Here is a 21,799-nt window from a genome sequence, read left to right as displayed (position 1 = left end):
GTATCTCTAAGCTTAACTAATCTGAAAACGTGTTTTCACATATGACGGAAGCCAGACTTGGGAGCAAATTATATAGGGTCAAGGTTAAAACCCTCCTTTAATGCTAGCTCAGACCTCACAGAAAATTTGAGCAACTATATGTTAAATAGATCTCAAAGAACCAGTAAAATGAAGTTATACACAGCTATGGCAAAATAATAGATGCGTTTAATATGATGTGTATTGAATTTTTTAAGAGTTATAAATACAAAATAAATTCCGACAATCACGAAACATAAAGTGTTGACACTTCTTGGGCAAACACATTCTCAGACCATTAGTCGCACCTTTCTTGGCACATCAAATGCTAATCAAATAAAAGGGTGCCATCTCGACCTTGAGTTTAATAGGGGACAGTTTTTGTATTATCGTTTATTGGGAATTAGAATAGGGATCGGTTATTCCGACTCCCAAAAACTTTGCTGGCAAATAAACAAAATTTCGACTAGATTGAGAATTTTAAGAATTTCCAAGTGAACTCATTTGTCCAGCTGGAAAAAAAAAAACTGGTTTATGCTTATTGACTTTTGTTAACATTTAAATGGCCTTTTTATGCTGATGGTTATACGTATAAGATTGCCTGACACACTAATTTTTAAGCGCCGTTGGCTGGGAATTTTGTTGACTTGCAGATTAAAGCTAGAAATATTTTGAATTCCATTTAAAGTGCATTTTCTTACGTTTATAATTGAGGTGAGCTCATAATTTATATCGGGCAAAGGCAAGAGTTTCTTATCGCTGATTGCAAATGGTCAAAACACAATTGAGCAAACGACCTTCATATAAAAGAACAACAAGTAGAAAGTCGTATTTCCTTAACCCTTATTGGGCTTATCCGAAAATATGAATTAGCATGGTAATTTTTTTTAATGTCATTAAAAAAACTTTTTATACATTTTTTTAAGACTAAATTTAAATGCTTAAAGTAACTGTGTTTATGTTTGCCAAATTCAAACATGTGTGATTAAACGTCCTTCTAAGGTTAAGTGCGCTAATCAATGACAATGACTAAATGCTAAAATAAACATTAACAAATATCAAATAAGATTCTCCGAACTCTTCTACAACAACTTAACGAACGTTTAATCGTCGAAAACAAATTCAACTTAGAACGTGACATCATCACGCGCTCTTCAAAATGCCGCATACAGACACATTTCCAGATAGTGCTACCCCGTTTCGGTATTTGTGCCGGCGGAGTCGTACACCTTTGCACAATCATTATTTGTTTGAATATTTATGAACTCTTTGTGTGTTGTTCTTGGTATAGAGGAAGATAAAAATAAGTCCGATTACGAATCGAGTTGTGATGCATGCAATCGTGCAGAAAGATTTGTGCGGAAAGATCGGTTTTCTCAATGAACAGGAGAGTTCTTGAGAGGTGAAATCTCCGCTTAAATAAAAAATTGCAAACGGATGAGTCAGCAGCCATTGGAACAAGCTAACAATCATTGCTGCTTTCCACTCTCTCTGTATTAACTTACTAGTAGAGAAGGAAAAGAAAATTATTCGTATTGAAGCTTTACGAGTTTTATTATAATCAGGGCTGTCAGCCCAGACAATTCTGACTTTAGTTCTGTTCAGGGTACAAACCTTAATATACTTTATAACCAGATTGTTTAACGTGATAGTTTCAATTTTTTTTCTTCATCCTAATTAAGTTCAGTTAGTTTAACATTTGTCGTTACATTTTTGTTAAATTATATAAATAACGAATTGTGTTCAAAAAAAAGTTGTTGACAAAAAATAAGGAGAAATAAGTTTAATTCAATCTTCCATAAATTCAATTTCCAAAATAGATTTTTCTATATCAAAACTGAGAGAAAATTGCGTCTAGCGTCAACGTTCCTCTTAATAGTGTGTAGTTCGAAGGGGTTCACAGATCTGATAAAATAAACCTAAAAGGAAAATATCAACTTGTAGAAGTTTTGTAGACTTATACAGGGAACCTATGAATCAATACAAATTATTTATATTTGAGCTAAAACATACAATCGGAGTCATTTAGCTCCTTAAAGGAGCTGAAAAATAAAAAATCGGCAAAAAATTGGGACTGAAACACTGACCAAACTAATGATATATATTTACGTTCTGGGGAGCTTATATTGTGTTTGGACCTTAAGCTCACCAGATCACGTTTACCATCCATTCTTCCCGACGATCCATCATGTATTTGTATTGACTCTTCTACAAATTGTTTTTCAACATTTTTGTTGACCGTAAAATAGCTAACATTCGGCTTGTTAGACAAATTGTCGCCAAAACAGATTAGGTATATATGTATAATCAGTGGCGTAGGCAGGGAGAATTAGGCAGTCATTAAATAATATGTCGTTAAACCTCAGATACACCAATGCTTATAATTAAATTAATAGTAACATCTATTCCAAGGGCATAAATGCTTCGTTTTTATTATTTTACTACGTTAAAGAGAGTGGAAAGAGTAAATAAGAGACAGTTAAACTCTTCAACAAGACTCACTTGTGCTTTTTACACTTTATACTTTGCCTTTAACCGCTTTTGTTTTGTTTATACATTCTGCTTCGTGTTTTTCGATATATGACTTGATTATTTTCTGTTTTCCTCCGTTTATTTTTTAATGATTCCGTTTTAATGCTTTTACAATACCATCGATTTGCTTTTTTAAAGTACCTGCAGAACCCTTTCTTGTTATCTGCTGATTAGATTGTGATGAAAGAGGGTGTCTAACTTAAATTATTGCCAAGCTCTGAACATGCATGGAGTTATCAGCCCGAAAGCAAAGTTTACCAATTACCTCAAAAATGTTTAACAACTTGAAAATGCTTAATTTTTGTGCCGAAAGTTGAGCCAACATGGCCATTAGCTTATCTGTAGATGGGTTATTCCCACAAACAAACGCACACACGTCATGTGTCAGACCAACAAATCACAGCAGAAGCTAGCTTCACCCCTCCTACTTCTTATCGATTTTTGTATTTATCAGGCCAAAAAAAACATTGACCAAAGTTTACCGAGACCCTGAACAAAAACACAGATAGGGTAAACGAGAAGGGGTAATAGGGAAATCACACACCCACAGTTCGAACTATAATAAACCATTAATTAGCAACAGTTGGAACATTTGTTCGAACGAGTTAAGTAAAGCCCTAGGCAGATTAGTCTTAGCCCGCACTTGAATTGTTAAAAAATACCCAAAACAAATCGAGAATAGTCTCTGCTATAAATTAATAACTTTGATTGTGGGCGTTAAAAGTTTTCAAACACTTTACATAAATTAATCAACTCGCAATCAACAATGACGCCATTCTAGATAAATCTTCTTTCGGTACAAGTTTTTCAGCATTGCATGATTTTTGACTACTAACCAAAATCAAGTTAATCAAGAAATACTAACGTTTGATTTCTTTTTTACTAATTCCCCTGTTTAGACGAACGCGATGCCATTCAGAAGAAGACTTTCACAAAATGGGTTAACAAACATCTAAAAAAGGTGAGTAGATAAGCGTTAAGCTTATAATAAGGGGTGCCCCTAAAACATAAAAGAAACAAGCAAACTTAAACAAATCTAGTGATTGCTTATAAAAATGTTACATTTTTTTCTTATTTTTCACACAAGCAGCATTGGAAGTATGCTAAGGTATATTCCCCAGTAATAATTATATATTTGTAATTTTTTTTCAATGATCAAAATCGATTTTCCTGCGATTTCAGACCTATACCATGCTTCATGTTTGTGTTACCACAAATGGCATACCCTGTTGTTCTCAGTCTGTAAGTTGAGCTATAAAGGATTGCCCAAAACTAAAGCTTTTTGATGTTTTATTTAGTTTGTATGCCCTTGTCAGTTCTCACTTAATTTTGGACAACATTCGATCTTGAGTTTTATTTTTTAGCATATTCAATGTTTTTTATTTACCTTGCAGTTTGTTTTGTTGTTCAATCCGAGCATTTTTGAATGGTTTTGTTTGCATGTACTTCTCTTTGGGTTACTCTCTAATTTATTTAAATTCCCCTTTACTGGTATTTTTCAACCGCCTCCCTCACCTGCAGGCCAATCGTCGTGTGGTGGACTTGTTTGAAGATCTGCGCGATGGTCACAATTTACTTTCACTCCTGGAGGTGCTATCTGGCGAACACCTGGTATGCTTTGTTCAATTGATTTCTCAGTAGTTTTGTCACGCTCTCGCCAACGTTTTTTACTCGTTTTTTTTTTATACTTTTTTTAGCCACGCGAGAAGGGTAAAATGCGTTTCCATATGCTGCAGAATGCACAAATGGCTCTGGACTTTCTGCGCTACAAAAAGATCAAATTGGTCAACATACGCGCCGAAGATATCGTGGATGGCAATCCCAAGCTGACCCTGGGCCTGATCTGGACCATTATATTGCACTTCCAGGTGAGTTGATGAACAAATACTATATATACCTAAATGTTCATTGATTGAGCAATTGGAGCAAAACTGTGGGCGCTGCTTTTGTGGGCTGGGATTCAAAGTCAACGAGACAGCACCGCCCACGAATCGCTCTTGCGGCTGAAGGTGACCCCGGTCTAGAGTTTGTTTTCATCTGGGCGTTGGAATCGATTCATTGAGCCGAATTGGCAGCAAGCAGCCCACACAGCAACCCAGCCACAGTCTTGACACGCTACAAGCTACGCGCGATCTACCTAAAAATATTTTTGGCGAACGCGGCCCTCCCTTTTAAGGCAGCCCGATTGCCTTCTCTTTGCCGCCGCTGCTGACTGACACACATAACACTGCTGCTGCTACTACACTTCGTCGTCAGCAGCAAGGCCGCGAGTTGACTTTAAGCCGGAGGACGGGGGAGTGGTTTCGGCCACCTACACACCAACTAGCAGCGGCAAGGCAAGCTGGCCCAGAGAAACGCCTCGGTGTGATTCAGTTTATAAGAAAACAAAACAATCCAACCGCCATCTGTTTTCTACAAAGAAGATAAAATGCTTGTTCAAAAACTGCATAAAAATATCGAATTTTGGTGATCACTTATTTGAATATAGTATACCTTATACAACATAGATACCATTACTAGATATCTAAAAAAAAAATTTTAGTTCATGTTTTATTTTAAAATTATTCTAGTTTGTTTATATTTGGTAACCAGACTTTCAAATTATGTATGACACATCAGAATGAATAATTTAAAAATAACTATAAGGATGTTTTTAAAAATATGATTTAAAATGATATTTTTTGATGACTTCTTAGGACGGATGAATCACTAGAAAACCCGAATTAAATCTTTTTCGAAACACATCGTCGAGTTACATTTTCGTAGTATGTGTGTCAATGGGGTGCAATGCAATGGATATTTCGTAACTTGCGACGAACGCAGATGCATTTCCAAGTCGTCGTTGAATGTCGATGTGGCTGCGGATTGACTCTGACTTGATCGATGGCGCGCATAAATGCTCCATGATGCTGCCAGTTCGTCGACCATGAGACAACAGCAACTCGCAGCAGCAGAAACATGAACGACAGCAGCAACAAGCAACAGAGGCTGGTAAATGGCGCTTATTCAATTGAGGCGAACGAATTGTAAATCACTTGACAATGTGAAACTCAACCGCTCGTTATTTACTGTTCTCTGTCTTATTCATTATTTCTTCTCTGCCTGCCTTCAAGGATTTATGTATATTGCACTGCCGTTGCGGGTGTCTGATGTCATCCGATATTGCTCGGAAAAAATATGCAAATTCACAACGATCGAAAAAGGATATTTCTTGTTTTGCATACCAAATGATTTCTCAGTCTATTTTAATTTGTAGCTATCCAAATCTTAATCCAAATCTCAATCGACATCTTGCAATTATGACATAATTCCTATTTCCATTCGGGTACAGAGGCGAAGCTGTTTTGTGTATTCAATTATTAATCGACGCTTTGTGGGTCAACGTTAAGAAAATATATTGGTAGAGGCGAACAAAATAATAATAAGCACAGGAGCAATTTTCTAAACAGCAGCTTCTGGCAGTTTGTAACGCTGCTTAGCTTGTAATTAAGTTATTATATATGCAAGCGAATAGTTTTGATCTATGAACCACCCACAACAACAGCAACAACAAACAATGCAATCAATCAGAGACTTTACCTTTAGTTGAGACAAAAAACCTGTTGTGCTTTATATTTTTTTTTAGTACTTTACACGTGGTTAAAATGATCCTCGTACATGTTAGTGCATTTTTATAGCAGCTCTTAACTTAAAGGCTTAGAAAATATTTTTTTTGACGTATTTTTGAATTCGTTATTAATAACTCGATAGCCGGACAAACATAAAACAAAAATGGCCGAAATCGTTGAGTCCTTGGGCTCTCAAACTAACTTAAGCTTTGTTATTTTTAATAAAGCTAATCATTTTTATAATCCAGCTAACTTATTACTCGATTCACTGTAGCAGTACTGCACCTCAAGCGTTATATTGACGGCCACAAATCTTCGACTGCCACGTAAACTTCCTAAGCCGCTCAATTGCTAAATTTAAATAGTAAATTACCCCGAACCCCAAGGCGACGGTGTGTGCCAAATCGCCGAGATCTGTGTCGAATTGTTCTAACAAACGTTTTCATTATGAGCATCAGATAATTTGCCATTTTTCATTGCTCGTTAGTTGGGGAGTAGTTCGGATGTGTGTGCCAGGCGCTTATGTTCGGTCAAACTGCCATGACCAATACGAATGTTTAGTCAGGGCGCCCAGGCATGAAAAATAACGCCTGGAAAGAAAGCTTAAACACAATGGCCAGAGAGCCAAAAAAAATTACAGACATTCTCACGTCATCGGTCGAATTTGAAAAGATTATTTTTTTTTAGGATTTCTGTTTGAGGTGTTTGATTTATTATAAATTATAATACGCCAAGGTATGTGTTACAATAAAGTCAACGCCAGTTGGGCTACAGTAACAGACAATAACGAGAATTACTGGAATAAAAATAAGGTGGAATAAAAGTGTTTTTACTGCCCTGCCTATATGACATCAGCAACTCTCGGTTCTTGCCAATCGAAAGACTTCAACGCAGACGGCGAACCCGAACTCTCGACCAAGTGGCTGAGGAGCATATCGAATGACCAAAGTGGAGTGCTAACAAAACAAAGACAACAGATGCACTTATTCGTCTTAATTTATGACATTGATGACCGAAATTTTGAATAGCTTTGGTGTGTGGGTTCGATCTCGAAATCTATATATAGCCATCAAAAACAAACAAATTTTCATTAATAAATCGATAGCTGGCATTTGGTCAAATAAGGAAACAAGCTGTTTATCCGACTCTCTCTCTCTCTCTCTAATTATGATTCGCCATCCCTTTCTGTTTGATATGCAAATTTAAAGAGCTATCTAGAATAGTTGTTGGCACTCAAGCAACGAATACCAGTGTAAGCGTGTTTCAAATGACTTATTATTAATTTGAAAACACACCGCTGGATATATTTCAAGTGTGTAGATGAAATTACAAGCGACCTGGGTAAATAAATTGAGCTAGCTGCCGATGATGATGAGCCCACACGGTGATAATCCTAGGAATGTTAGACGTATTTGGTGAGACACCTACACCTCACTAATCATTCACGAGATCCGTTCCGGGCCTAGAATTATAACGTAAAACACATACTGGTCTGTGGATGAAATGTACTATTATATTAAATGTCGTTCCGTATCGAAGCGATATTGATATTTTGTTGTATCCTTTTAGTTTTAAAGCAGAGGTCGACAATTCAAATAATACAAATAGTGGGCCAACATAAATGGTGACCCTTTGCCCGAGAAACACCATTCAATGCTATAAAAAAAAGAGCTCGCATTTAAATTTTATCTTTTCAATATAAAAATCGTAAGAATCGGCAAAATAATATGAAATCAGACTAAAACAATATTTTAATGTGTTAAAATGTGATCTTACAATCTGTTCAGTGGCTGGTATAGATGTTTCTATGTGTGGATATTCATGAGAGGGGTGAAAAGAGGTAAAAGAACATTAGCAGCTACTGATTCCGCTTTGTTTTCCCACCACAAACAACACATTTCAAGTGCAAAATACTGCTCAAATTACGAATAGTAGCAAACATAATGCCGCATTTGTTTACTGGGTTGCATCATATCAGTATTAATAAGCACATTCCCAATACGAGTACTTACCCGTAATACCACCTCACATCCCGCAGTGCATTCCTGCAGCGGCTAATTAGATTTGCAATTCAGTTGCACAGTTTGAGAGACTCGAGTCCCTAGGTGTGGGGTCTACGTCTCTACCTGTGTTGACCATAGCGATTCGAGAGTGTATGTGAATCGAAAAACAACTGACAGCAGTTAAGAGTATTTATTACCCACACATAAATATGGCCAGCCAACATGCCGGTCCAACAGCTGTAGTCGCAGTCACTGCCTTTTACTCCATATAGGGCATCGCCATCGCCATCGCAGGTTTAAGGCATGTAACATGATAATTAACCAATGTTGGCGGTACGAGAGCGAGTGTGTCGAGGTTTTGTGTCTTGAAACACACGAATCAAAGGCACTTCCGTCTGGTTAGTTCAGCCTCGCACATACATTTCGACACCCACATGTCTTTCTAAGTGCAAGATTATTGCAATAGTTCTGAGTTACCATATTGGGTTGTAGATTGTTGCATGCATGTGTCGGGGATCTATATTTTTAGTAAACATGTTTTGGTGTTCTTACATTATAACGCAAAATTTAAGTTTTCCAATTTTCTTTATGTTTTATGATCTCTCTGCCCCTTGTTTTTTTTTCTTTGGCTGACTCCCCACTTTTTCCGACTACCCTTTATCATCTGTTCAGTACTAAACCTGTTAAAATCATTGGTCATTGTTTTTTTTTTTTTTTTTTTTTTTAGACTTTTTGGGTCAATTCGCAATGTAATGAGCTGATCGTGATATGTTATGAGATTTAAATTTAATCTGCGAAGACCCAAATAAACCATGGGGTCATAGCAACTCGCTGGTTTCTGCGTTCTTTTACTATTTTTAGTTTCTTACGTTTTTAATCAAAACTCATTGTTCACATTCCACTACCGTTTCTTTTATATTTTACCTTTTGCGTTGTTCTCTTCCATCATTAACTTCCCGTCTTCTTTTCATTATTACTCTTTGCCTTGGTATTCTTATAGTTTGAAGTACCTGGGATGACGTAGTACCCGAGGTTGGGGCTAAAGAACCACTGAATGAGTGGTGGCTACCACAACAAAATTGCGAATAAGAGAGGGTTCACCTGAACCGGTGTTGTTTACTCTCTCTCTCTCTTCGTTTTGCTTTGAAATTCATATTGTACACCCTGTGAGAAGGATTTTTGAAATGTTCCGGAAGTATAAATTAAAAAATATCAAATGATTTGTTTAGCATTTAAAAATTTTAGTTGAACGTAACTCATCAAATATTATTTACAGTTACTTGTAGAAGCTTAATGTAACAAGTATTGGTATAAATGAAAATTATGTTTAACAACTCTATACCGAACTTACCCAAAAAAAAATATTATGTCAATTAAGTATACCAATAATTTTGGCGAAGTTCTCTATTATTATTAAGGACTCTAGTTTTGGGTGCTACAGAAATCTCTTCCAACAAAATTTCAAAAAAGTGTAAGCTCGCAGGAATATAATAAAATGGATAAAAGTCTTATATGTAGATAGAGATTCAATGTTTGTTGCCATCTTGTTGATTATATAGATGGATTAGATTAATTAAGTAAGATAAAGTGGTTTTCCAAAAATGATATTACCAGCTTTTATAGGAACAAAACGGCGTAATTTTTATGTATTGCCCTTTGAGACAACGTTTGGTAGGCCCCAATTAAAGAAGTATATTAACAAAAACTATACAAGGACTCTAAATTAATAAATTTTAAGTTTCTCGGAATAAAAGTGGCATAGCTGGTGTTGGAACTAAAGGCTTTCTAAGGGTATTTCAAGCATCGTTGCCCTTGTTATTGTTGTTATTATTGTGGCTGCTGCCTTATATACCCGTTGGCGTGGGCGTCGCTGTTGGCGTCGGCGTTAACGTTGTCATGACAGCGGCAGCACAAAAAAAGAGTTGGTTACAAATACGTCATCAAAGCGGACCAGATCGACGGCAGAATCAGGTGGAACGGCGGCAGAGACAGCAAAGCCAGCAAGCCATAACGGGCATGGCAGAGGCAGGAGCAGAAGCAGAAGCAGAGGCAGAGGCAGAGCCACCAACACAACCACACACGCACAGCTGTCAGCACGATCGCTATTCCATATATTCTTTTTTAAAAACCCGACTTCTGACGCCGACGTTTACGTCCACGCCAACGAAGGCAGCGATCACCATGTGCCAATTCCACTCTGTTTCAGTGCTTCTATTCTAGCCAGCAAAACAAAAAAAAGCAAAGGCAGCGCAGCGACGTCGACGTCGGCTGAGGCGTCAACACCTGGCTAAAGCCACACTTGAAGCATTTTAACTTGGCCCGAACGCTTTTAGTTGTTTTCGAGACGCCGCCGCACACATTTCAATCCCTCCATTAGCATTCGCTTACAATCGCATGCGTTCCCCAGAAACCGCGGAATTCTTATTCTACGGGAACGCGCGTCAAAGCCCTAAAAATCTTTTCATAAAAGTGTGTAATTCAGCAAACCCCCACATCAATGCCAAAGTCTAAGCCACCGAAAGTGATAAAATCAATTAATTCCACTCCGAATGATGTCAGAATCTAAATGCAAGATCTCTCTGTTTTCTGATTTATTAAATGCCACCAATTTCAATTGATTTAAATCTCTTGCAATTGAGTTCCATTCCAATTAAATTTTATGACGAATTTATTACTAAAGAGCGGATTGCTTCAATTCGTTCGTTTGTTTGCAAACAAAATGCCCTGCTAATGGAGTCAAGTAGCTGTAAAATGACGTCGTACCACCCTGCTGATCTCCCGGCCCTCCGATTCAATCTCGTTTCAGTCTCGGGTTATTCGCCGCTGTTCCAGTTCGTTGTTTTGAAAAACACTTTTTTTTGTGTGTGTCTAGTATTTTATTTTGCAATTTTTAACGCTCTCCTTCAATGTTTTATTGCTTGTCTCGTTGTTTTGGAATGGCTATTCATTTTAATTTATTTGCCCACGAATCCCTCAAATCTGACAATATTTGGTACAATTTTGATCAAATTTATTTTTTTTAAAGATGGTTATAAATTTGTTTGGTTTTGTTTTCTTTCTTTTCTAATGAGTTGGAATTTCTATAACTAATTACTGAATCTAAACAATGACTACCTCACCAAAGTGATTTAATACTTTAATGCTGTGTTCTTTTTCTTAGTCGAAATACCCATAAGTCTATAGTTTCGAAGAAAAATATTTGATGTGATTTTAGTAATGACCTAACCGTTATTAAATAATTTTAATTTTTAGCGTATGACCCCGAGCTCTGATAATTCCTTGATTTAATGCTTCTTGTCGTTGAGCAATGCAAATTGGCAAGAAACTCTGACAATCACCCATCTCCAAAACAGTAGCTAGTCAAAAAACCAAAAAGGCAACGACCAGTCGAAGCTTTGCCGCCTTTCAAAATAATCATTGGGAATGTCAAGCCATTAACGCCTCTTTGAGACGCCTCCACAGACACTTTTTTTGAGGCGTTCGGGTCTAGGCTGTATCTTATTTCTCTATTTTTTGTTTGGCCTAATCACATAAAAACAACGCAGATCGTTTATAGTGTGCTTAAAACACTGCAATTAGCATTTTTGGTTGTGTGGGGATTTGAATGGTTGATATGTGTATTTGTTTGTCACGGTGCTGCGCAGGCGTAAAACGCAGCTCCAACCTCCAGTTTAAGTCAGATCTCCATTACCAATGCAAAACAAACATATGTGTCGTGCTTTTCGTTGGGTGGGCGATCTTTTTGGCCTGGCCAACATTTTTATTGATCTTGAGCCATATAGATTAATACTCTGCGAGTATTTCAATTGATAAAGTACAGTATATGAATTCTTTGATTTTTTCGATTTTTTTAAACTAAGGAGTAGGAGCAAATTAATAAAATTTGGAAGTGTTATTGTCAGTTTCGGGGAAAGTACTAGTTTTTTGAAAGTATTTGAGAAAATAAGTAAAAAAGGAACAAAAAAGGTTAAAAAAATGTTGTAATACAATTATTTTTTAAATTTAATCATTTTGAGGTTAATTTGTTTTGTATGAAGTTGCAAATGTATTGCCATATTGTGTGTATACACAATTGCTTTGGCAATTTAGTCTGGTTGTATAAACATGTAAAAACAAACATCTTAATCTTGCATATGTAGTGAAATAAATTTTACCTCAAGTTGCATTGAAATTTACTAGTTTTTTTTTACCATATTGGCAAAAATTATACAAAATTTAATTTAGTGGTGTCAAGCTATTAAAAAAAAAACAAGTACAATATTTCAGTACCTAATCACCTAACATATCAGATTTTAATGATAAATAAAAATCTTTACCTTTTATTTCCTAGGTAAAGTATAAGGGATCAACAAAAATGTAAACGAGTTTTCTGATATTTTTCTTATAAACTTATAAAATAATAGCTCGATTTGTTAGAATTCGATTTGTGTTTGTTAGAGTGGTTGAGCTTTCGATATGAAAATATATACTGATTATATCAATAATTTCTGTCCGTTTGCAATAACATTATTCTTTAGTTCATTTTTAGTTATTTAACTTTTATAACGGAGCGTTAAACTATTTTCTTTGTTTAGCCCCGAAACCATTTGCTATAACTTTGGGTTATGTATCTAGATAATCATCTGTACGTACAAGTATTTCTGCACCTGAATTCCTATAAAACAAATGTTAAATAGCACGGATTCCCGGTTTCAATACCATATCGTTCCTCTTTCCAATTTTCTATGCAAAATAGGCTTGCGTGTTCCGAAACTAATGAATCTCTGCCCATGAACCAGCGGTGGGCATTAACTTTTTGCCGTGAATATGTACACATATACAGCAAAAAAAAAAATTACGGCAGCAAAAGAAGCAACAAATAGCGCCAAGAGCAAGACAGACAGTCGGTTGGGATAATTATGTGTACGTACAACACAATAAATAATTTGCAACAACAATGGTGATTCCCCATTAAGCCCTCACTCCCTTACATATAAAACTTCACTCCACTTCGACTCCGCTCAGTTAATTTTACTCTGCTTTGGTTCTCGATGGGGTTCTGACAAAGTCTAGGGGAACGCCACATAGAACAAGACATCCGGTGTCGGTTTGGGATTTGACTTTGGCTTTAGCTTAGGCTTAATTAAACTCAAATTGTGCGGACCGGCAAATAATTCAACTACTATAACATTGAAAGTCACGCAGAAAAACGAAAATCAGAGCAAAAGCAACGCGAAAAAACGAAACAATTTTCGAAAATACCCAAAAACGAAACGAAACAAAGTGAAAAAAAACGAAACCGACGATAGCGCATCGATAACTGCAATTGCAGTACGTGTACTGCAATAACAGTCAGATTACTGTGATAGCATGCACTCCAGCTCGCAATCGACGATGAAGCGCACACAGCAACTGGTGCGGCAGACGAACGGAAGCGCAGGCGATGTTCTGAGCAGCGGATCTGAGGTGGTCCACTCGTCCCGGGGTCCGGCGATTACCACCAATATCGATGACTCCAGTCTGCGGTATCGCCATGAGACTAAAAGGGAGCGTACTGTGGAAGCGGTGATCACCGATTATCCTGGGGTATCTTCCCTGGGCAGCGTTCCACATGAACGAACAAACTTTGAGAGAACTGTTACCTTCCAAGATCCCGCAGGCAATTCCCGCCGCATCTCGGAGAGTCGAGCCTTGGTTCCGACAAGTGGAGGAAGCTCCTCCACCCATTACCAACAGGTGACGAGGAACAAGCGTATCTCCACGGAGGTTTTGGGCTCAAGTGTGGAGAGCACCAAAACCTCGCAAAGGGCACCGAATGGCCATCGACGTGTGACCACCCATATTGTCCGGAAAGTGACAACTTTAAGTCGGGCGGAGGAGAACGCTCAGCCCGCCGAGGATCTGTTGCCTCCGGCCAAAATCATTCGCAGCTCGGAGCTGGAGTACCGCCGTGCTCTGCCACCGGCCATTGAGTCGTCCACGCAGCACAGAGAGGTAAAAGCAGACTTCGCAATGGGTAGTAAAGATGTAGACCACAGTTTTGCTCAATTTTTAGCTTAGCTCAATCTCAACAGAACATAAATCGGGAAACTTTAGACTCTCCCATTTTAAGCTCGACGCATTCAAAAAATGCGCTTCTAAACATAACTTTTAACTTTACATATCCACTAACATTATCTTTACTTCCGCCTCCAAAAGATCTCCGATATTGTTGTGGGCAAGGAAGACAACGTATCCGCTCGGGAGGCCCTGCTGCGATGGGCGCGTCGCTCGACTGCACGTTATCCGGGCGTGCGTGTTAACGATTTTACGTCGTCGTGGCGAGATGGATTGGCCTTTTCGGCGTTGGTGCACCGCAACCGACCGGACTTGCTTGACTGGCGAAAGGCAAGGAACGATCGGCCGCGTGAGCGCCTTGAGACGGCCTTCCACATTGTGGAGAAGGAGTACGGAGTGACGCGACTGCTGGATCCCGAGGGTATGTCAAACACCTAACCCATATTCGATGATGTATCTAATGATAAGCACTTCCTTCTAGATGTGGACACCAACGAGCCGGATGAGAAGTCCCTCATCACGTACATCTCATCGCTGTACGATGTTTTCCCGGAGCCACCCTCCATCCATCCACTGTTCGACATGGAGTCACAACGTCGCGTCCATGAATACCGCGACCTGGCCCAGCAGTTTATCTACTGGTGCCGCGAGAAGACTGCCTATCTGCAGGAGCGCTCCTTCCCGCCCACCCTCATCGAGATGAAGCGTCTATTGAGTGATCTGCAGCGTTTCCGCAGCGAGGAGGTCAGCGCCCGCAAGCGCGAGAAATCCAAACTTATCCAGATCTACAAGGAGCTTGAGCGCTACTTCGAAACGGTGGGTGAAGTGGATGTGGAGGCCGAACTGCGGCCAGATGCTATCGAGAAGGCCTGGTATCGCATGAACACGGCGCTGCAGGATCGAGAGGTCATACTGCAGCAGGAGATTGAACGGCTCGAACGGCTACAGCGACTGGCCGATAAGGTGCAGCGCGAGATTAAGCATGTGGATCAGAAGCTGACCGATCTGGAAACGCGCGTAGGCGAGGAGGGTCGGCGTATCGAGCGACTACATCCTGTGGACGCCAAGAGCATTGTGGAGGCTCTCGAAACCGAAATCCGGCACCTAGAAGAGCCCATTCAAGACATGAACCAGGACTGCCATGTGCTCAACGAGGGACGCTATCCTCATGTCAGCGAGCTGCACAAGAAGGTCAACAAGCTGCACCAGCGCTGGGCTCAACTGCGCACCAATTTCCACACAAACCTGGTACAGAAGCTGTCCGGGTTAAAGTATCCCGTCCATGAGACCACTGTGACGCGTCAAACGCGCATGGTGGTGGAGTCCCGACAGATCGACACGAATCCCCATTTCCGTGATCTGCAGGAGCACATCGAATGGTGCCAGAACAAGTTGGTGAGTAACGCGAGCCTCAACCCATATTTGGTTTACATTTAATTGTATATATCCTTTTTTAAGAAACAATTGCTTGCCGCTGACTATGGCAGTGATCTGCCATCGGTCAAGGAAGAACTGGATCGCCAACAGCACGAGCACAAAATCATCGACCAGTTCCACACGAAAATACTCAATGATGAACGCCAGCAGACCAAGTTCTCCGGCGACGAGCTGGCCCTCTACCAGCAGCGTCTCAACCAACTGCAAAAGGTTTATGCCGAGCTGCTTAGCACCTCGACGAAGCGTCTGTCTGATCTGGACTCACTGCAGCACTTCCTGGGACAGGCGTCATCGGAACTTCAGTGGCTTAATGAAAAGGAACAGGTGGAAATCACACGTGACTGGGCGGACAAACAACTCGATCTTCCCTCCGTGCACAGATACTACGAGGTAAGTGATAACGGTCGCCGTAGAAATCCTCGTAGAGCTAGTTTTATATATGTGTGTGTTGTGCTTCTATCCGATTACAAGCGTGCATTTGGTAATGGCGACGAGGTAAGATTTTGATTGGTTTATAAATAGCAACAAAATTTTCTATTACAAAAGAGAGCAACCAACCAAGTGCACTACTCGACAACTATTTATAACACTTTCTAATTAATATTGCGTTGATTCATCCAGAACCTTATGTCCGAACTGGAGAAGCGTGAGATGCACTTTGCCACCATCCTGGATCGCGGTGAGGCCTTGTTGAACCAACAGCATCCGGCCTCCAAGTGCATCGAAGCCCATCTGACCGCCCTGCAACAGCAGTGGGCCTGGCTGCTGCAGCTGACTCTCTGCTTGGAGGTACACCTGAAGCACGCCACCGAGTACCATCAGTTCTTTGGCGAGATCAAGGATGCCGAGCAGTGGTTGGCCAAGCGCGACGAAATACTCAACAGCAAGTTCTCGCAATCAGACTTTGGCTTGGATCAGGGTGAATCTCTTTTGAGGGGAATGCAGGATCTGCGGGAGGAGCTAAATGCCTTCGGTGAAACAGTGGCCACTCTGCAGCGGAGGGCTCAGACGGTGGTGCCCCTAAACAAGCGCCGCCAACCAGTGAATCGTCAGGGACCCGTTCAGGCCATCTGTGCCTACAAACAGCAGGGTCAGCTGCAGATCGAGAAGGGTGAGACGGTAACTCTGCTGGACAATTCGGGACGTGTGAAATGGCGCGTGCGCACGGCCAAGGGACAGGAGGGGCCGATACCAGGTGCCTGCCTGCTGCTGCCTCCTCCCGACCAGGAGGCCATCGATGCCGCCGAGCGACTGAAGCGACTGTTCGATCGATCTGTGGCTCTCTGGCAGAAAAAGCATCTGCGGCTGCGCCAGAACATGATATTCGCCACCATTCGCGTGGTTAAGGGCTGGGACTTCGACCAGTTCTTGGCCATGGGACCTGAGCAGCGCACGGCCATCCGACGTGCCCTCAACGACGATGCCGACAAATTGCTGAGCGAGGGGGATCCCAACGATCCGCAGCTGCGACGCCTGCGCCGCGAAATGGACGAGGTCAATCGCTTGTTCGATGAGTTCGAAAAGCGTGCGCGCGCTGAAGGTGAGTGTGGGAGTATTCGTATATCCATATGAACCCAAAGGGTAGGATATAGTTTTCGCCTCGCTTTTCAATTAACGGCGCTCGCCAGCTGTCCAAAGCATTTAATTGATGGAGGCTAATTGAATTTAATGCTTGAGTGTTTGCTCTGGGGCAAGTGACTAGCAGGAAGCCAGAATATGACTTAGTCTTGTCAAGCCCAGCCAACTATGAAGAAGTTGTTCGCGAGTGTAAAAACAAGGGGTAGTCTTGGCAGTTTTAATGATATCTGATCATACCGAGCTCTTGCCTTTTTACTGATAATAATCCTTCCTTTTTTTGCACAGAGGAAAGCAAGCAGGCCAGTCGCATCTTCACCGAGGAATGCATTGCCATTAAGAGCAAACTGGAAGACATGGCCCGTGAGCTGGATCAGATTATACTGGCTCCGCTTCCACGGGATCTGGACTCTCTGGAGCATGTGCTCGAGATTCATGCGGACTACGAGCGCAGGTTACACCTATTGGAGCCGGAGCTAAAGCATTTGCAGGAGACCTTCCGCACAATTGCCCTGAAGACACCCGTGCTTAAAAAGAGTCTGGACAACTTGATGGAACTGTGGAAGGAGCTAAACACCCAGAGCGGCCTGCACAAGGACCGCCTTAAGCTGCTCGAAGCCTCACTGGCTGGCCTGGAGGACAATGAGCATGTGATTTCCGAGCTAGAGAACGAGCTGGCCAGGCACCAGGATCTGCCTTCGACTGCTGAGGGTCTGCAGCAGGTGTTCAAGAAACTGAACCACATGCAGGACATTATTACACAGCAGCAGCCGCAGATGGACAAGATGAATGATGCGGCCGATCAGCTGGGACGCATGGGAGTCCCCACCAAGGTGCTGGGAGACCTCAAGCGTCTGCACTCGAACGTGGAGCGCCTTAACACGCGCTGGAGTGCTGTGTGCAACCAATTGGGTGAAAGGTTAGTTCACTGGCGCCACCTGCTCTCCATTTGTGTGTGTCGCCTCATTGGCGGACACAGATGGATATGAACCTGACTCGCTAACACCGTTGTCACTTTACTTTTTCAGAATGCGATCATGCGAAACGGCTATTGGACTGATAAAGAATCTCCAGTCAAGCGTGCAAGTGGAGGAATCATGGGTGGATGGCACGACGGAACGACTTTCCGCCATGCCCACCGCCACTTCGGCGTACGAACTAGACGTGAGTACAGAGACGCTGCCCCTATATTAACTCATTTGCCTTTCCGATCAGCGATAGTCTCAATTCATAGATAAATCTAAATCCTTGTACAGTTTTGCTCAGTTTTAGTAGCCCCAGAAGGTTCCCCAAAGACCTCCTTGCGTGGGCCAAACACAAAGTATATATACGTAGTCTATAAATAGAAACCAAAGTAGCCATTGACCCTTGTCCAATGTAGTTTGCTCCCATAGTTTTTGCTCTTACTTTTTGTTGGGATAAAACCCGCTGGTGTTGGACACGTATCAGTATTCCTATGTATATTTTATTATATGCGTATATCTGTTTTGTTTTTTGTCTTTGTACTCCATTTCCATTTGTTAACTGTCCCAAAAAAATGAGAAACAATTTCTAGTCTATTTTACTTATTTTTGCAGTAGTTCTTGTCTAATCCAACAGCAATCTTTGACATGTAGTGCTGGCTACCACCCACATAAACATTATCACATGTACATATATACACAGCAGACAGACCTCCAAATGTGGCCAAGTCGACCACCTACACAAAAATACCCATATACGTAATCCGTAGCGATATTCCCCCTGTCCCACCACAATGTTAATTGATACCAAATATGTGTAGTAGTCTTGAAAATTAACTACTTTTATGTTTGTAGCTTTGGCCAACTAGATTTATAAGCTAAACCTATAGGCCGATATCAAATGCTATGGGCTCCAATATTTATATTTATTCACCAAGTATTATCGTATTTGTAGTTGAAGACTAATTGTATATGTATTTTTGTCTAATTTTTTGTATTTTCACCAAACAAAAAAACAAAATTTTTGTACACAACAATCAATATTATCACACACTATAAACCAACACAAAATGATCAAATTATAAAAACAAAAAAAATGTCCTAAAAATATCGAAAACCAAAAAATACCCCTCAAAAACCATAGAAACTGCTCGGAGCTGCAATCGAACGAAAACCAAAAATCGAAAATGTCAACGTAACTGGAGGACGACTTATACGCGAAGCCAAGGTAAAAAATTGTATGCGTGTTTTTGTGTGATTGATCTTATAGGACTGGCCCATCGTAACTCAACAGCTGTTGGCTCCAGAGATAGGGTTTATCATACGGTTTAAAGTCCTAGTCATAGTCAAAGCTCTGTTGCGATAGGTCAGTTGCTGTCCGAGTGCGTTGAAAGTGTCGAGTGATTGTAAACATTCCGAAAAGAAAACACGTTGTACCCCAACAAACCTCTCAGCTATTTCTTTATCGACTTTTCGATATATATTTAATGCTTTTTAAACCATTTACCGGACTTAGAGCTCCAAATCTTAGTTATCTTGCGGTTAAAGGTGCGTCAATAACACATGGGTTAAACAGAAACAGCCTGACAAACAAACTCAAACTTAAACACAAACAAAACCAACAAAACTTACAAAACAACTCAATTAAAATCATTTTTATCCAAAAAGGAATTTCGTAATTATTAATCAATAAAATAAAAAGCACTAAATATAGCAACAATCCCTTCCCTTACCTGAAAAACAAACCGAATTGGTTTAACACACAAACTTACTAACATTTAACCGAAATTAACCAACCAAACAACAATGTCAACGTGGGACCTCGACATTCGGGAGTAGATCTACGATAGTAAATGCCTACGCTTCGTGGATTGGCTACTCGAGGCCCGTCCGTCGTTTTCGCCGCCTCGCCGGGATCTCCGGCCGGCGGACTGCGATCCGGGAACGACACAGTTTTACAGCCAACGATTGGACAACCTGAATACGAAATACGAAAGATTGCTGGAACAATTGTCACAGAGGCTTAAAACTGCAATCGAAGTTAATGGCAGCGATGGTCTGGTGAGTAATCCAGGTGTCCCCCCAAAACCCCTTTAAAAGGATCTTTGCGAGGTGACGTCAGCGTCCAATTTGTATGAAACTCGTTGGCTGGGCTAAGGCTCAAAGTTTTAAAATGTGTCGAAATCATTAAGCGGGGTTCAAGTTCAATAAACGAGTTTTCTGCTTTCGTTTTTCTAAGCGCAAGTCAAGTCGAGTTTTTAAATGCAAATACGTATGTTTCTCTGGTTTCTTTGTATTTCCTTCTCCTTGTGTGCCTGTCTATCTTTATCAGTATCTGCTACTGCTCCGAACGCCCGGTAGTTGATATTATTAAATTAACCTTCAGAATCGGTGCACACTGTCGCCAGAAGCAGCCGTATAATGACATCACATCAATGGCTTGAAATGCCGCTTGCCGCCATAAATCACAAATTGAGTAACTTATAAAAATGTAAACTATTTAATGCTGTCATTTTGGCCGTCGTTAATCCGCGCCGTCAATTGATGCAGTTTAATGTTTTAAATATAAAGTTATATAATCACCGCATTATGTCAGGAGTTTTGTATGTCTGACCAATTAGGCAAATTGAAGACAGATTTGAAATTAAGAATGACGAATTCTATAAATATTTATGAAGACACTTTTTTTCGTTTGAGTTCCTATATACTCAAATTCAATGCCAGGGGACGTCATCAACGTTTTTTTTTGCTATCTGTCAACTCTCAGTTTTTTATTTTGCATTTCTGTTCCCTCTTCATTTGGCTTTTTCGCTTTATAAAATTAAACTTTTGAAGACAAAAACAAAATGCATAATATAAAAAAATACAAAATAAATACAGATATTAAAAATATAAAAAAAAAATTATTAAAATTACAATGTTGTAATAATAGTAATGTGATTTTGACAAACATAAGATATATTTCTTTTAGTTACCTGTTTCGACATTCTTAATTTAAGATTTGGACGTTTAGTGCATTTTTATGAAAAAATAAAACAAAAATAAAAAATTAATAATCTACGAGAGTAAACTTGTAACAGCCAAAAAATTATTTAAATTTATTTAAGTGTTACAGTACTTTCAATGTAATATTTTTCAGATAGTTACATAACAAGTTACTTTTTTTCCAGTCGGATCGCGATAGAGCCACCACTTAAACAAAAAAAAAAACAAAACAATTACTTGTCCAAACTACTCATTTAAAAAAATTTGTCATCGCCTAAATTGTAATCAGTTAAAAATTTTTAAATAATTTTTTTTTAAATATATTTATTCTGGGTGTAGTTGATCCATTTCAAAGTCATCCGAAATTGTTGTTTTGCGATCTAAAGATGCTTTTCGAAGGTTATGCCTTTGCCTCGAGCGTTGGAGTGACATCATAACTGCTCTATTACCACTTCGCCTTCAACCTAACTTGATATGCAGAGCAGGGGCGGGCGTACAAGCTCTGCTGACTTAACTAGACTGGAAAACCAAATATGTGACTTAGAAGATTAAATGGCGGCACAAACTGGTTTTCTCTTTTCTTCTAATACTTTGTTCTCGACTTCCGTGTATTGTTTTCAACTTTAATTGGAGCCAACTCCGT

At 40.0% G+C, this 21,799-nt stretch overlaps 1 protein-coding gene across 1 annotated transcript in view; it reads left to right on the top strand.

Annotated features, from left to right (window-relative positions):
- Positions 1 to 10,470: 10,470 nt before the first annotated feature.
- Positions 10,471 to 21,799, top strand: part of LOC128255765 (microtubule-actin cross-linking factor 1) — a 45,003-nt gene continuing 33,674 nt past the window's right edge. The window contains 10 exon segments of the mRNA XM_052985508.1: positions 10,471 to 10,630; positions 13,338 to 14,134; positions 14,339 to 14,618; positions 14,679 to 15,592; positions 15,656 to 16,024; positions 16,256 to 17,174; positions 17,498 to 18,128; positions 18,238 to 18,373; positions 19,316 to 19,399; positions 20,011 to 20,232. Coding sequence (XP_052841468.1) covers positions 13,511 to 14,134; positions 14,339 to 14,618; positions 14,679 to 15,592; positions 15,656 to 16,024; positions 16,256 to 17,174; positions 17,498 to 18,128; positions 18,238 to 18,373; positions 19,316 to 19,399; positions 20,011 to 20,232 — 4,179 coding nt within the window. The 5' untranslated portion in view covers positions 10,471 to 10,630; positions 13,338 to 13,510.

This window comes from Drosophila gunungcola (genome assembly GCF_025200985.1).
Source record: "Drosophila gunungcola strain Sukarami chromosome 2R unlocalized genomic scaffold, Dgunungcola_SK_2 000012F, whole genome shotgun sequence".
Taxonomy (NCBI): Eukaryota; Metazoa; Arthropoda; class Insecta; order Diptera; family Drosophilidae; genus Drosophila; species Drosophila gunungcola.
The sequence above is the reverse complement of the archived record's forward strand: the minus strand, read 5'-3'. Positions and strand labels throughout refer to the sequence as shown.